This window comes from Cyclopterus lumpus, chromosome 8 (assembly GCF_009769545.1).
Source record: "Cyclopterus lumpus isolate fCycLum1 chromosome 8, fCycLum1.pri, whole genome shotgun sequence".
NCBI lineage: Eukaryota > Metazoa > Chordata > Actinopteri > Perciformes > Cyclopteridae > Cyclopterus > Cyclopterus lumpus.
The window spans coordinates 16,699,443-16,715,434 of NC_046973.1; the positions used below are offsets into that span (position 1 = coordinate 16,699,443).

General features: G+C 45.2%; 2 protein-coding genes across 2 annotated transcripts in view; one reads left to right on the forward strand and one right to left on the reverse strand.

The window, feature by feature from the left end:
• arhgap23a (Rho GTPase activating protein 23a) overlaps positions 1–10,412 on the forward strand; it is a 33,405-nt gene extending 22,993 nt beyond the window's left edge. Inside the window, 15 exon segments of the mRNA XM_034538842.1 lie at positions 232–369; positions 453–761; positions 856–917; positions 1,025–1,143; positions 1,747–1,865; positions 1,963–2,115; positions 2,257–2,335; positions 2,581–2,654; positions 2,766–2,855; positions 2,945–3,070; positions 3,193–3,209; positions 3,211–3,235; positions 3,857–3,950; positions 6,322–6,353; positions 6,510–10,412. Of these exon segments, the coding sequence (XP_034394733.1) occupies positions 232–369; positions 453–761; positions 856–917; positions 1,025–1,143; positions 1,747–1,865; positions 1,963–2,115; positions 2,257–2,335; positions 2,581–2,654; positions 2,766–2,855; positions 2,945–3,070; positions 3,193–3,209; positions 3,211–3,235; positions 3,857–3,950; positions 6,322–6,353; positions 6,510–7,958 (2,886 nt within the window). The 3' untranslated portion in view covers positions 7,959–10,412.
• A 619-nt stretch (positions 10,413–11,031) lies between these two features.
• Positions 11,032–12,992, reverse strand: hexim1 (HEXIM P-TEFb complex subunit 1). Its single transcript, XM_034540303.1, has one exon. The coding sequence runs from the start codon at positions 12,590–12,592 to the stop codon at positions 11,504–11,506; it is 1,089 nt and encodes a 362-aa protein (XP_034396194.1). The 5' UTR covers positions 12,593–12,992; the 3' UTR covers positions 11,032–11,503.
• Positions 12,993–15,992: the final 3,000 nt, after the last annotated feature.

The window sequence follows — 15,992 nt, forward strand, 5'->3', positions numbered from 1 at the left end:
TGAACACCTCAGCAAAAGCATCAGCATGACAAATGGGGAGATCAATCATATTATTTTTTTGGCAGAAGAGGCAGAGGTTTTTAATTAGGTTTTGGGGTTTTTAATACTTGGGTGACCTTCTGTTATACTTATTACCAAATTGAAAAAATCAGATTGAATGACTTTTTTCAGGTCTCAAAGCAACAAATAACATCAACAAACGTCGTGAACATTTCCTCGGTTGTGTTTCAGTCCCTGGACAACCTCGGCACAGCAGAAGAGGTTCGATCTAAACGCCACTCCACCTCAGAGCTGGGAAACATTACGTACAGCGATGTGCGACGAGAATCATGGCTGCACTTCAAACAAATCCTCACAGAGAAGGGCAAGGTGGGCGTGATTAGAAAAAACAGCTTCAGACAGAAAAGGCATTGAAAGCCAGCAAAGACTCACGTCTCATCTTTGCTTCACAGAAGGTGGGCAGCGGCATGCGTCCGTGGAAGCGAGTCTTTTCGGTGCTTCGCTCCCATTCGCTGTTCCTCTACAAGGACAAGAGGGAAGCGGTGCTCCGCGGGGCCACGATCGGAGGTGCGGCCGAGGACGAGCAGCCAATCAGCATCCGGGGCTGCCTGGTGGACATCGCGTACAGTGAGACCAAGCGGAAGCACGCCCTGCGGCTGACCACGCAGGACTTCTGTGAGTACCTGCTTCAGGCCGAGGACCGGGAGGACATGCTAGACTGGATAAAGGTCATCAGGGAGAACAGCAAGACGGACAGCGAGGTCAGAGGACACACCTACACTGTTAGACACTTACCTCCTCTGCGAGTGTGCCTCTCGTGTGTAGTTACAACGCAGTTGTGTTTATGTGTTGCAGGAGCTCGGTTTATCCAGACAGGCCCTCATCAATAAGAAACTGAATGATTACAGGAAGCAGAGGTGAGTCTCCTGATAACAGATCATGGATCTGCCTTCACCACTGCACTCATCTGTTGCCACGACAGACAGCTTGAATTAAAAACCTGTCTCTCTGTCTCCCCCTGCAGTCCAACAGGCAGCAAGCCCGACTCCTCCCCCAGGATGTCCCGCATGAAGCCTCCCTTCCTGCTTGCCAAGACGGAAAGCGGTGCGGGGGCACCACGCTCCACCAAATCCGAGGGCAAAGGTCAGTGTCCGGGATCGACTAATCAAACACACCTGCTAGTTATTGTGCTGAAATAAAACTGTAGTATAGTTTTTGATTAAATGTCAGAAGTTATGAGATGTATTATCACCTGAAGAGAGCATCGTTTCTCCTGTAAGATGGGTTTCAGGTAAATATGGGGGCACAGTTCTGGGTAATTATGTTTTATTTTTATTAGGGGTAATAGACTATGAAAGTCTAAAATAACAGTTATAACTACTACATTGCAGCTTAATACTAATGCTAGACTAAATATCTGACTTGGTGCCAGTTTTCAATTGTATACATCCCACCAAAAATGTTCAACATTTTCCGCATTGCAATCATCGCTTTTTATTTGTACCATTTGTGATTCTTGGACCAGTCTTATATCAGATATTTGACATAATAATTTGCATGTTAGATATTCCATTTAGTTCAAATGGAGGTGTATAATCAATCCCTTGAATAATATATCTGCAGATGTACAAATATGGAACAGCCCTTTTTGGATAAGAGCCTGTAAATGTAAATACAGGATAAACCAAGAAGCAAACACTGAAGCTCTGGGACAAGCAGTGAAGCTTTTGTCCGATCTGTCCTCAGATGAGAGCGGTCCTCCGAAGTCTCCGTGGGGAATCAACATCATGAAGAAGACAAAGAAGGCCGGGCCTAAAGCTTTCGGCGTGAGGTTGGAGGATTGTCAGCCGGGTGTGAATAACAAGGTGAGCCTCAGTATCATCTGCCATACCAGAATGCAGTAAAACTACCACCGCTGAAGGTTTTATTTGTGACTAAACTCTGTGTCCGTGTCCATCTCAGTTCATCCCGTTGATCGTGGAGATCTGCTGCGGTCTGGTGGAGGACATGGGTCTGGAGTACACGGGAATCTACCGAGTCCCCGGGAACAACGCCATGGTGTCGGCGCTTCAGGATCAGCTCAACAAGGGATGCGAGATCATCCCCACGGAGGAGGTGAGGAAATACGAATGCAACATTTAATGAAACCCGTTCACTGACGGACAGGTTTCATTCAACTTCACTCAACAGAACTGATGCAGAAGGTAAAATACAACGATCGCTGACTCATCTCCCGGTTTCTTTTTCTGTCAACAGAAGTGGCAAGACCTCAATGTAGTCAGCAGTTTACTCAAATCCTTCTTCAGGAAACTTCCAGAGCCGCTCTTCACCAACGGTTTGTCCAAACATGTCACAACAAGCCGTCCACACGCAACTCCCACTGCTGTGCATTCATATCGAATGACTGCATTCAAAAGCTCTATTTGCTCCATTTGCAATACTATCTTTGTGTTTTTTATGTTCATAAATATATACTTTTGTATGTACATTAATATTAATATTTCTACATAGTTATTCTACTTGTTCTTGTCCATACGTGGCTGATAAAGATGATTCTGACAAAAATGTATATCTTGACAGACAAATACAACGACTTCATCGACGCCAACCGGATGGATAGTACATCAGACAGACTGAAGACCATGAAGAAACTGGTACATATTTCTTTGCTACTAAGAATCGTGTGTGTGTGTGTGTGTGTGAAGAAGTTTGGCAGGTTCAACAGGTTTATCAATATTGTCATTCTTCTGGTTTTTTATTCGCAGATCCGAGACCTTCCAGATTACTATTACCACACTCTGAAGTTCCTGGTTGTTCACCTGAAGACTGTCGCCGACACCTCAGATAAAAATAAGGTGCGTAAAAAACAGTCTGTAAATGAAACGAAAACATAACCATTAGCATCACTGTGACACCTTTGCTAATAATGTTTTTTGACGCGTAGATGGAGCCCCGTAACCTGGCTCTGGTGTTCGGGCCGACTCTGGTTCGGACATCTGAAGACAACATGAAAGATATGGTCACGCACATGCCTGACCGCTACAAGATAGTAGAGACGCTCATCCATCATGTAAGAGCACAGCAACACACACACACACGCGCACACACACACACACACACACACACACGCACACACACGTGCAAATTACTCATACTCTTATTCATATTTCTTTCTCCATGTCGTTCTTGCAGTGCAACTGGTTTTTTCGCTGAAGAGCAAGACAAGGATGAAAAGGTATGCTTCCCATATTGTTTCTTTAGACTTGCACATTGGAAACGTCAATGCACGACAGAGAGAGCTATTTAAAGATCCAGTTGAGTATGTGCGGTTGCCCTGAGAACTTGCAAGTAATGTGTTGCATGTGACTTCATTATCTGAGAATCTTTTCAAGTTGGTGTGAAATAACTATGAATCTGAACACGTTTTTCTACCACCGAGGGGGATTGCTTCACCTTTTTCAAATTAACTGGTTTTAATACATAACATATTTAGTCTTGTTTTAGGACGATTATCGTAAGTCCTAAAAAGTCCCTGGGAAAAAAAGAAGAAAACAGGAAAATGTTTCATGAGCATTTGTTCTATTTCATAAAACCAATAAGTCACCATGGCATTTGCAACTTTAGATTTGACCTTGTAGTTTTGTCTTTGTGGTTGGGAGCACAGATAACGTAAAAAAACTATTCTGGACGTCTTTTTTAAAAGCCTTATCTGTAAAAAAAAAAATCCCCATTCAAAATGTCAGTTTATACATTCATACAGACTTGCACACTGTATGAATCCCCCTGTTTCCCGTTTTTTAACGCATCCAAAGTCGCAGTAAATCACAGCCTTTTTTCTTGTGTCCCTTCCGTCCAGACGCCGGTGGACACGGAGGACGTGCAGCCCGCCCCCAACATCGACCACCTGCTGTCCAACATTGGTAGGACCGCGCTGCTCGGGGAGGCCTCAGGTGAGCCGCTTACCGCTCAGAGCCAATCGCCTGCTAGCTCTGACCAAGCCGTCCAATAGCATTAGGGTAGATGTAATCGTAGCACAAAATGAATGATGCTTTCCATTTCATGCTGGAAGAAGGGAATTCCCCACTAGTGTATCATTATTACAATGTGTGTGTCAGAACAATGAATCTTGTTCCAAAGAATATGTTTTTAAGAATCTATAAAACTAAACCACTTAAGATGATGCTCTTAAAAAGCATGTTAAAAAAAATTATCCCAAGTGTTGACATGACGTCAGATTCTTCGCCTGATCGAGATCACTCCTTAGAAGTGTGTCCCAACTCAAAGCCAGAATTCCCTCCTTTTCCAACAGAACTAGAACGCGGCATAAGAAATGAAAGTCTGACATCCGTTAGTACTCGGAGTGTTTCTGTGTTTGATAGCGTGCCTACACTTCCTATCCTTTCTGCTGACCTCTTTTTTCCTCCCCACGTTGCTCATCTTTCACTTTCTCTGTACGTTTCTGCATTTCCTTCTCTTAGCTGAGCCTGTGGAGCAGCCACTGCGGTAGGATGGGAACTCCCCTGGCAATACGCGTGCGTGCGTGTGTGTGTGTGTGCGTGCGTGTGTGTGTGTGTGTGTGTGTGTGCATCATATTGTGAAAGTGAAATAATGTGTGTTTGTGTGGGTGATGGTTTGTGTCTCCATGGTCTCCATTACCCTCCTTAGATTCAGAGTCTCCCTCTCAGTGTCAGATGGAGGACCCTGTAAGAACATGTCACTTCAGTGTGGCCCCAGTCTGGCTAATGAATTAACAGCCTGTTAAAGCTGCTGTATCTGACACTGGAGTGTAAACTGTGGTCTGTCGCTGAGAGACAATCACCTCACTAATGGCCCTTTGCTCCACTCATCCTACGTGCAGTTTCAGTCAGTGTCGTCCAATCATCAGGCTCCTCCTGTTCCACTTACCTCTAAAGGGACTCTAGGTGGCGCCGTTTCAATCCTGCCGTTTCAATGCCCCAATGATATCAGAGATATAATCTGATTTGTTTGTGTGAGCAAATATTCTAGAAGTGACCTTTCTAAGTAAAACAAACCTTCAGAAATGTAGCAAGAGAAGATCAGCTATGATATTTCAACATTTACTGAACCATCAGATTTGTTCACCTCGTTAGACATTTGAGTAATCTTTCCACTGTTTTGTCGTTGATACCGTAGCTGTTACCAGAAACGGTGACCTATTCTCATGATAGGTCCCAGATTTCAATAACCAATATAGCAGAAACAGATGGTTTCCATGGATCGTTCATCTAGTGTCTAAATAGCAAAAGAAAGTACATCCATGTCTCACATAGTCTTAGACAATTGGTCAGTTATTAAAGTTGCTTCTTTTTTTTGCTGACTAATTCACTAATCAAATAATAAACTTTGACCATGTAATTTTAAAAAAATTAAAAATTCAACAAATATATACACATATATATATATATATAATTTGTGTATGTGTATTTGAGCGCAGTGGGCTGCTGTGAAGCAGAACGTTTCCCTCAAGGCCTTGTAGTTAAAGGACGAGCCGCTCTACCCACTGAGCGACAGCCCGTCCTCTTCTGTGATAGGCTACAAGTGGAAGCGTAACAACAACAACACACGCGTGAATTACCTGAGCTAGGCTGCGTTTTGTGAAAACCAAAGAGCTTTAATGGTGATGCACAGATGAAGGGTGAAAGTTGGTCCACCATCTGGAAGCGCCACACAAGATAAACTGGATTGATATTATTCTTGTTGCTACATGAGAAACAATTCTTTAAATGGCCGCCACCCCCGGCCGAGTCCCGTGTTTTCTCCAAAGACTGTCGCAGACAGAAAAACAGCTTTTATCCTGCATCGCTGTATTGGTGTTGTGAAGTGTTTCTTTATACTCTGGAATCAAAAAAAATGATTTCGGCCTTCACACCTCTCAACGCTTCTTTGACTGATTGATGTCATCGGTGTGTTTTCTGTGATGTCATCGGTGTGTGCCGTGGTTTTCTAATGCCTCCAACACCAAACCCTGCTTTCCCGATCATTGTTTCTCCTGCACATGTGTAAATCAGTGTCTTTGTACCGGGGTCCGTCACGGTAAGAGGGCACAGAGGAAGGCGAGCTCCTTCAAATTCAGAGGAGGAATTTGTCCTGTTATTCAATTTCTTTGCAATCAGGAAGAAACTTTCAAGTATGTTGTGCTCAAGCCACAACCCCGTCGGTGATGTCACAGCGGCTGCTTTACCCTTTACAAAACACCGGCTGTGACACCAACCGCCTCTGTGTCCTCCACCATGACTGTTTTGGCCTTTTGTTAACTTCAATGGTTCTGACCCACTGATGTTTGTAATCTCTTTTCCCCAGACTCAACCAACAGTGACTCAGCGAAATCAAAGGTAATATATTTTAACATGGCTCAAGGTTACTCTATACCACACACACACACACACACACACACACACACACGCGTATTGTCAGACAGCAGCAGTTAAGACATCTAGAGTGTAACCTATGACAGTCTCACAGTAAAGTTTTTTTTCTTCCTGTTGCAGGGCTCTTGGGGGTCAAAGAAAGACCTCACACCCAAAGACTTCCTGACCCTGTCCATCATGTCGGCTGTTACGGGCCGCAAACGCAGGAAGCGCCAGAACGCCCGCCGCGTGGGCAGCAGCACCGACGACGACTCTGAGCACGAGCCAATCAAAGCCGGACATTTAGGGCCAGAGGAGGAAGAGGAGGCAATGTCGCCCGTGGGAGACACTGCTCCTCGAGCAGAGGGAGAGGAGGACGAGGATGAAGAAGAAGAAGAAGAAGAAGAGGAGGAAGAGGAAGAAGATGAGGAAGTTGTTGAAAGCGGAGTGAAAGAAGAGGTAGAAGAGGAGGTGGTAGCGGTTATTCCCGGTCGGCCGTGCTGTAAAGATGAAGAGGAGGCAGGAGGAAGGCAGGCAGCCGTGTTGCTGCACGAGGAGGAGGCGCGGGCAGAGGTGAAGGGGCCGCCGTGGAGAGCGCCAGACGATGCCCGCTCTATTGTCTCTGGTTACTCCACCCTCTCCACGTTAGGCCGTAGCCTGGGCTCAGAGGGCCGGGGGGATGATGCCGATGACGAAAACAGCGAGCTGGTGAGTGAGACGGACAATGAGAGCGGCTTTGCGTCGCGCTCCCTCACCCAGGAGAGACCCGACAAACACACGACGACACCTGTGAACACACAGCCGCCAGCAGCCCCGCGCAGCTTCCTCTACTCGCACTACAAACCCCCCGTTCTCTCTCCCACAAACCTGCTCGCCACGCCCACAGCGCTCGCGCACACACCGGACTCCGCGGACAGGAGTGAAGGGGGGGCGCGGTCCACCACGCCCTCGTCCTGCTCCTTCTCCTCCTCCTCCACAACTCACAGACTGCACTCGCGGCCTTCCTTCAACTCCCACAAGCTGATCCAGTGCGACACTCTGGCCAGGAAGAAGCTGAAGTCCGAGAAGGGCAAGGCTCGCTCTCTGGACCTGTTGGAGCTGTCCGGGGCTGTGGCTGACGGCGACGGGGCCGGTTCTGGGTCAGACGGTGCGTCCAGAGTGAGGGCCTCAAGAACCAACCCCTCCTCGGGCAGCAGCCAGGAGAGCCTACGCCTGCCCCGGCCCAAGCCCTCTCTGCCGCCCAGCGAGGCCGCCTCCTTCACCCCGACCGGCCCCGGCAGCAGGTCTCTAGCGGAGCAGGTCCGCGCTCGTCTGCTGGGCTCGGCCGACGACCTGCGCCGGGTGGGGCTGCGAAAACCGCTGTCACCAGAAACGCGGAGGAAGAGACGTGCCTGGCGCAGACACACCGTGGTGGCCTCCCCAACTGAGATCTCTGACAAGAGACCCCAACTGACTGTCAGTGACTTCCCCCTGTCTCCCATCACTCAGAACCAGGTCAAAACACCAGGGCTGCCTCGGGATGCAGACGGGCTCGACCAAGGACCGGCTACACGTCAAGCACCCACCTCTAGATTCCACCAGTATCTGTGAGCCCTGCCAGCTGACCCCACACTTCACTTCCAGAAAACCAGGCTTCTGTACGGGGGTCCAGGCCGAGCCGCCGACTCCCTGCAGGTCAGTAGACCGGCATCAGCGTGAACAGGGTCGGGGGGTTAGTTGCCAGGTACCAATAACCAGGTCTTTAAGAGCAGCCCACTCTTTTCTTTTTGATGAGCTCCATTTGCATGGCAAGGGGTTTTCCAGTGTTGCCAAAGCTTCTTTTTTTTTTCTTCTTTTTTTTTAACGTGTGCTTTTATAGAAATAATAAACAAAACAGGACAGAGACATAAACAGACCTCATCGCAATCAATGTTACAGCCGAGAATTCTCCTTTTGAGTAATAGCCGAGCATCCTTCTCTGCCTCCCCCGCTCGCATAAGTTAAAGGGTCGAATCCCTTCAAGTGACCAGAGACGGACGCTGAAACTTTGGGGTTTAACGGTAACTCGGACGACGTTTCTCTGTCGGCCCCACACACACTTCTGATTAGAAAACGTTATTGGTCAGTTTAAAACGATTTCAAGAGAGCGCGACTGATTTTTCACATCAGTCTTTGCAATGTGTTCCTCCTCAGACCACAGACACTGTACTCGCTCATTCATACGCCGTGGGTTACAGACACACAGCGTACAGTTGTCTCTCTCTACTTGTTAATAATGTTTATGTGTGTGTTTGCGCAACAATATTTGTGACCATGTCTGAGCGTGCAGGTGTTTGTGTTGAACAATTTTGTAACATTTGTACAAAGCCTTGTTAAGTTAACCTTGTAAATATAAATATTATGTTATCATATTTGTTTTTCCTTTTTTTAGTTCCTTTTTTTATGGTTTACAAAAGTCATTTTTGTTCAAGATGTTACTTGAAATGTTTCCCTTAATATATATATTTTTTGTTTTATATTCAATATATATATTATATATATTTTGTATTAAAGTAAAAAAACAAAAGTACTTTTATTGTTATTTCATCTGGGTGTACCTGTTCACAGGAGACGAGATAAACCTGCTCCTTATTTCCTCATAGACGGCCTTCCTCTCTGATTCTCAGCACTGTGCAGAAAAACCTTTATCTCATGAGATACACTCTTATAAATAAGTATCTTCGGTGATTGTACTTCCAACAATGTTGCATCAACATGTACACAAACTATCGAACAAATACATGTAGCGAGAGATGAAATCTGGTCATTATTCCGTTACGTTGGGCCGTTTGCAGGCAGCTCAGCGCCACGCCATGATGGCTGAACTCCTTTGTTTGGTTCTTCGTGTCTGGGATTACTGAGCGATGCCTCTCCAGATCTCTGCTCATATTTACTGAGCTCAAGTCGACGTGCGTCCCGCCTTGTAAAAGAGAAGCCTGGCGGTGTTTAACAGACTGTTAAAAATATTGTGTAGCGCATACAAACGGATGCATTTTAACCTCAGTCTGTGGTGATCTTTGTGTTTTTCATCACATCCCCTCCGAGGGTTCATCTGTCTGCATGTTTATGACCTCGGGGGTGACACGAGGAGGAGTTTTCCATAAGGTCAGGCTCTAATAAATCCTAACTGACTGGGGAAATGTTACAGTAAAGGAGACGAATGGGAATGAATCTATTGTTTTCATCTCTCGTCTTGATTTGCCATCACAACATAACACAAACAGGAGGTTTGACTTCCTCAGTCACGAGACTTGTTTTCATCTGACCGAGTGACCCCGTGAAAAACATAATAATAATAATAATAATAATAATAATAAATGATAAGTTATAGTCTTGTCTTACCTCAAGATTTGTTACAAGTGCCTGATTTCTGGAATGTGTTTTTGTTCTGCAGTGCCAAGTTCGGTTCTTATCTTTCCGTTTCCTTTTGTTGTTTCTGGGTCTCCGCCCTTCTCTCCTGTGGTTGACGGTATAACTAAGGCACTGACCCAAAGATGTGTACATTTAATACAAGCAGTCGAACTGAAACAATTTTTGTAAAACACACTTTAAGCCAAGGACATGTCTATGCACTCTCTTTGCCTTCAACACAGGGCATTAACAGCTGTTACCGACGCTCCTAAGAGGCATAGTGCTCTCTCTGCCTAGTGATCCACAGTGTGTGAATATGGTACACCTATCGAGCCCTGCTCTCCGCTGGCATTAGGTCATGTCAGACGACATCCAATCTCTCACAGATGAACTAACTGCCGATGACTTCATCAAAAAGGAAAACTCAACAAGTTGGCGTGCTGTCTGAAATTTCTTACCTTATGTTTCATTGTTGTATTTTAAAGTCGTTTTGTACATACTTTCTTAATATGTAACATATTGTATTGTGTACATTTGGAATTGCTTTTTTGGAGTATAACTAATATGAAAATGACTGGACTTAAAGGTCGTCCACCTGAAACCATTTCCCTCGTGGATGTGTGCTTTAAAGCAAGGTTATATGATGTAAATAAACAGAACTATGTTTAAAACTCATTTCTTACTTGTGTTTGGTTTTTTTGTGATGGTGGGCAAGCTCTTTAAAGTAGGGCCTGCGTGGCGCCCTCTAGTGGCTGCAGGTGATATGGTCTCCCCACGCCAAATGGCAGATTGCCTCTTGCGCGTGAAGGAAACTACACACTAGATACATCGTAACTACTAAGACCTTGTGTTTCTAACCTACATGAATAGTTTTAATATTCATGTAATCTGTGAACATTAGCTGCAATTCTGGGAATCTACTGAAACGTATGATCCTTCCAGGAATACGGAGCTTTAATAAACACCATTCGCAGCAGCTTATTTGGCTTTTGAAGAGGACCAGCACAAAAACAATCCGTCTCCAAATAGTGGAATGAACCCATTAAGTATTTCCTCTTGCAGAAACAGCCACACTGGCTTGAACCCGGAGTGGGTTAACCTTTCTAAAGAGCATCTCCATCATATCCCATCCCCCCTTCTGCTCCAGCCCGTGTGTTCTTCCTCGGTCTGTCTGGCCCGCTTCAGGATCTCCACAAGAAAAGCTTTGCGGCTGTTTGTATTACTGACAAAAGCCACGTAGTTTCACACCGCGGCTTCCTGTGTTTTAGAGTAGGCTTTACGACACATGACAACAGAATTTCAAAATTTTATTTGAACTTATGTTAACACACAACTGGTAAAATATTTACTTCTGCAAAACAGCTTTTCAAAGCTGACCCAATTAGCTGTAAGTTATTCTTTTTTTTCCATTCTTCTTTTTTTGTTGGAGGAAATTGCAACATACGATTTTTATTTTAAATTCAAAAAACGGAACAGCATATTAGTTGAAACAAACAAAAATATTATCGTGTTGTCAAATACATTCTCTTTATAAAAAGAATCTTATTTTTGAAATATTTACATGTCTTCTTGGAAAAAAACAACAAACAACTGAACAGGACACCCTTACAGTCCAAATAGAAAAGAAAACATAAAGTATTGCATTGCAATGCAAGGACTCTTCGTCCAAACGACAAACTGATTACAGAAAACGGACTTTTGTTTAAATCTTATTTTAAATGCAGCAGTCCCATATTTTACCTTTTTGAAAAGGTGAATCGTGTCCTTTAATTGGTAGCGACTTGGCCCCTGTCATTGCTCGGCTGGTTCTGCAGGAGGAGCTCCGTGTTTTGGGCCCTCAGTCTCTCCAGCTCCCTTTCCAGCTCTCGGAGCCGGACCAGGGGGCTCTCCGCGGTCTGACCCGCGGGCTCCGCGGCGCGCCGCAGCCGGTTGTTCTCCTCCTCCAGTCGGGACATGCACTTCTCCAGCTCCAGGTACTCCTGCACCAGCTCCTGCTTGGTCATATTCTGCAGGCTCTCGACGTGGTACATCTCGTAGGTCTCGGAAAAGTCTCTCTGGAGAAACTCCCCACCTGCGTTCCCAGGTCTCCCGATGCCGTCGCTGCCTCCGCCGCTGCCGTGGTCATCGTCCTCCTCCTCGATGTTGTTGTCAAAGAGGTCCTCCTCGCTGCCGGTGTCCTCCATGCGGTTACCGACCCCCGAGGGCCTCCTGACCCCGGTCTCGGTGTTGAGGTCGGGCTCCTCTCGGTCGTGCTCGTCCATCAGGAACTGGGTGGTGTTATAGGGGGCCACCGGGAGCCCTTTGGCGAACATCTCCTCTCTCAAACGGGAAGCCCGGGCCGTCTCCTTCTCCTCCAGGGCTTTCCTTTCATCCCAGTTCAGTTTGTAATAAGGCTTCCAGTTGCGCTTCTTCTTGGAGGTCCTGCGCCTGTGTCGCTTCTTGCCCAGACGCGCATCCAAGCCGGTGTCGGAGTCGATGTGACTGTCCTCTTGCGCCTGGTTCAAAGTCTCCTGCAGCGGTCCGTCTTCGCCGTTTTTCTCCAGTGGGTTGTGATCCTCGTCATTCCCCACATTAACACCGGGTTTTTGGTGAGGCTGAGCTGCAATCGGGCACTTTGAAAGCACGTTTCCGGCTGCTAAGGCAGGGCACACCCCCCTCTGTCCGCCTTTCCTCTGCCATAACTTGTCTGTGTGGTTGTCTCCACAGTGCTTCTGGTCTCTCTGTCGCCCCCTGCTGCCGTTCTCTGGTCTAGCACGGCTTCTGGCTGGGAGATGCTCCAACGCGTCTCCGCTGCTCCCACCTGATGGGCTGCCTGAAGTTTTCAGGTGATGGGTCTGCTCCACCGGCTCCGTCATCCTGAAGTTCCGCTTCGATGGATCCGCTTTAGCACATTTTAGATGATGTTTCTCGTTCTCAAAACTGAGCTTTAAAGTTCGTTGAAATACGTCAAACTAAATTTAAACAAAATATACGTATTCCAGAAATCACTAAAGAAAGTTTGAGTGTGAAAACAAACTATCGCAGAATAAAAGTAAACTTCTGGACAGTAAACACTTGTTACTCCTCAAAGGGTTTGTCAGAGCAACTGTCGCTAACTACCATTAACTGTTTCGCTGCTGTCAGGACTATCGTTCACCGGGAGACGACGTTTCGCCGTCACAACAGTGTCCAGTGTGATACTCAAGAAGAGGGAGCTCGTGTTTATATAGCAGCTCCGCCTCTAGTCGTGCGGATGCAGCTGTTTGTAACACCCGTTGGATTGTGGGACATGTCGTTTTCATTTCAATGAAGCACTGTTGGAGGCCTCTGCATCGAACTACATAATCCACAAATCCACCATAACTGATGAGTATGTTAACCAATCAAATGGCAGAGACTTGAGCACGGTAGAGTCCACCCCTCTCTTATTTGATTGGACAAGAGGATAACTTTGCTGTTGCTAAGCTTAAGGTTTTTTTTTATTGGACAGCCTAATAGTCCATCAAAAGTACGTAATCCACGCCAAGAAAGCAGTCCGGAGCATTATATGGACGGTACTATCTACAAATAAAGGGGTAGTAAGAAAAGTGCCAACATACAAGTTAAATTAAAAACTGTACAATGACATTATACGATACATGTATTAAAAACATATGACTATCTACGTATGATCAGTAGGGCTTACGTTCATGTTTAGACCACACAGTCTAACGCCGAATAAGTAATACAATGAAAACCCTCCTGTAATCGAAGCAAAATGCAGAAAGCCTTTTACGGAAACTAGTCCGTGTTGAATGTTCACACTGGAAAATAACTAAAAACAGCTTACTTCCCAAATGCAATTATTTGTAATGTTTAGTGGCATGCAAATGCGTCGTTTTGGTGGCAGTTGGACCATTACATGATTCAGTATGCGTATCCTGTGTGTTGTGCGGAGTGATACACTGTCGGCCATGGGGCTCGGGTGAACTCTGGAATCAGCGTAAACAATCGGCATTTATTGTCAAGCTGCTGCTACGACCACATCTCCGAGCCCCTCGTTGTTTAAGGGTGGGTCCGGCGAGCTCACACTTGCTCAATAATCCTGTTATCAGTGGACGGAGTGGTGTAGATCAGTTTTGAGTATTTCTGCGCAGCCCATGTTCTGAAATGCAGTGTTAAGATAGATTTACACTGTCGTGTTAACAGCGAAAGAGAAGCTAGCTAGCTAACGTTAGCTACGCCGTGTCGCTGCCTTAAACCGAACACTGACTTCATTCATAAAGTGTGTCGCCATACGCACTAACGTTGCAACCAAAATAAAAGTATAGGCGATGTCGCAAAGCCCGTCGTGTCTAGTCAGAACTAGAGTCGGTGTGCTTGACTCAAGCGCCATACTGTATATAAAGACAGGGTTTCTAACGCTAAAGGGAACTAATTCACGAACGGTCGATCAGTTTAAATTAAAAGTGTTATCGGAAGGGTTTCATTTTGTCGACAGAGCGACAAAAAAATACAACGAAATAAATTAATAACAACACCACGAGTTACAAACATTGCTACCGTTAGCCATTTGCTAACTAGGCCGTTGTGTTTATACTGGGTCCGTGTAAATGCTGGAACGTAATGTTACACGTCAGGTTTACAACACGAATTACGAATGATTATGACTTTCTCTCGGATCAATATGGACCACCGTCTTTACTTGTTTGTCATCAGATTGAAAACGGCGCTTGCTACAATATGTGGTATTAATATTTGAACTGGAAATCTCGATGAACTACTTTAGTTTCAGGAAGTAGACGATCCCTGATCTTGCAAGGCTACACTGAAGCTCTCCTTTAGTCTGCTGATCAAGCTCTAGCGTTCGTGGGGTTTTACACGCTAAGCTAACAATCTCCTCATGTCTACGTTTTCCATAACTTTTTACCATAACTGTTGTCGATATCTGTGAATTAAACTGCTGAATTTTATTATTGTTCAATAAATAATCAACAATAACCTTGTTATGAAGTATACACATCTTAATATAGTTTGTTTGTGATCATTTTCTTCTATTGTCCATTTTTACATTTACATCTAAGGAGGTTTGCACACTGTTCACTGTAAAAATGCTCGTCAATCCACTGGCTTCCTCTTTATCTGTGCATGTGTCACTATACCATGTACTCACACCCACAGGCCTATATTCTTCAGTTTCCACAAACCAATTGCATTAATGGATGAAATGCACTATTCAGTCTGACCTCTTATGGTGGGTCTCCCAACACTGCTTGCAAAGACTGAGAATCCAATGGCTACAAACAACACAGGCCCACTGTTTCTACTAATAGAATCAGGCAGAGTTACAACTCTGGCAAATATGCAAGCTGAGCTGGGAATCCTTTGAGGAAGACATGATATGTTCCAGTTAATATGAAACCTAATGATGATGGAGATTGAGAAATCATTTCCATCTTCTCAAATCAAGGAGTGTTCCAGCTACAGAGCCAGAGCTGCTCCTGCATAGATCACAGCTTGTGAGGATTAGCAGGCATGACTTAATCTCTCACCCTGTCTAACGTGGTTGTTGCTTCAATTGAGAAGGGATGAAAGATACAACAATAATTGTTTTAGACTACGCATGGCTATACATATTTTTTAGTAATGGCTGATATTCATCTGTGCACAGGAGGGCTGTGCTTTTTTAAATTTCCATGAAGACAGGAGGTCCAGAGTTGTTGCACTGCTACATCATCTGCATTACATGGCTGAGTGAGAGAATTATGTCACTTTAAGTGACTTCCACCCACCCCACCACACTTGCTTGTTTGTGTGTGTGTGTGTGTGTGTGTGTGTGTGTGTGTGTGTGTGCTGGTGGATTGCTGCGGATCAGGGAAAATTATATTTAATGTTCTTCCTGACAGGACCAGTTTCAGACCACCCGGTGGAGCTCTGTCCCTCTCTGCTCTCTGTTATAACTCCATTACAAAGACTTAATTAAGTTTCCATCCACTGCTCTGCTACTGTGGGCATGTCTCCATCCACATATAACACATAATCAAGTTTATTTTTTATACAGCACGTCACCATTTTGATCCATGTAGATACATCTGGCCGTACAAGATACATGTGATTTGAAAATATTTGATTGTTGTTGTGAAGATATTTGCAATTCCTTGTCATGGCCACCAGGGGGCACTGCACTCTAAGTGATTTGGAAGAAATAATTGAATATTTCTAGATTTAGTGCCTGTTTACTCTGACCAACAAGTAAACATATTTTATAATGTCATACTCTATAGTTTCCCCTAAAAT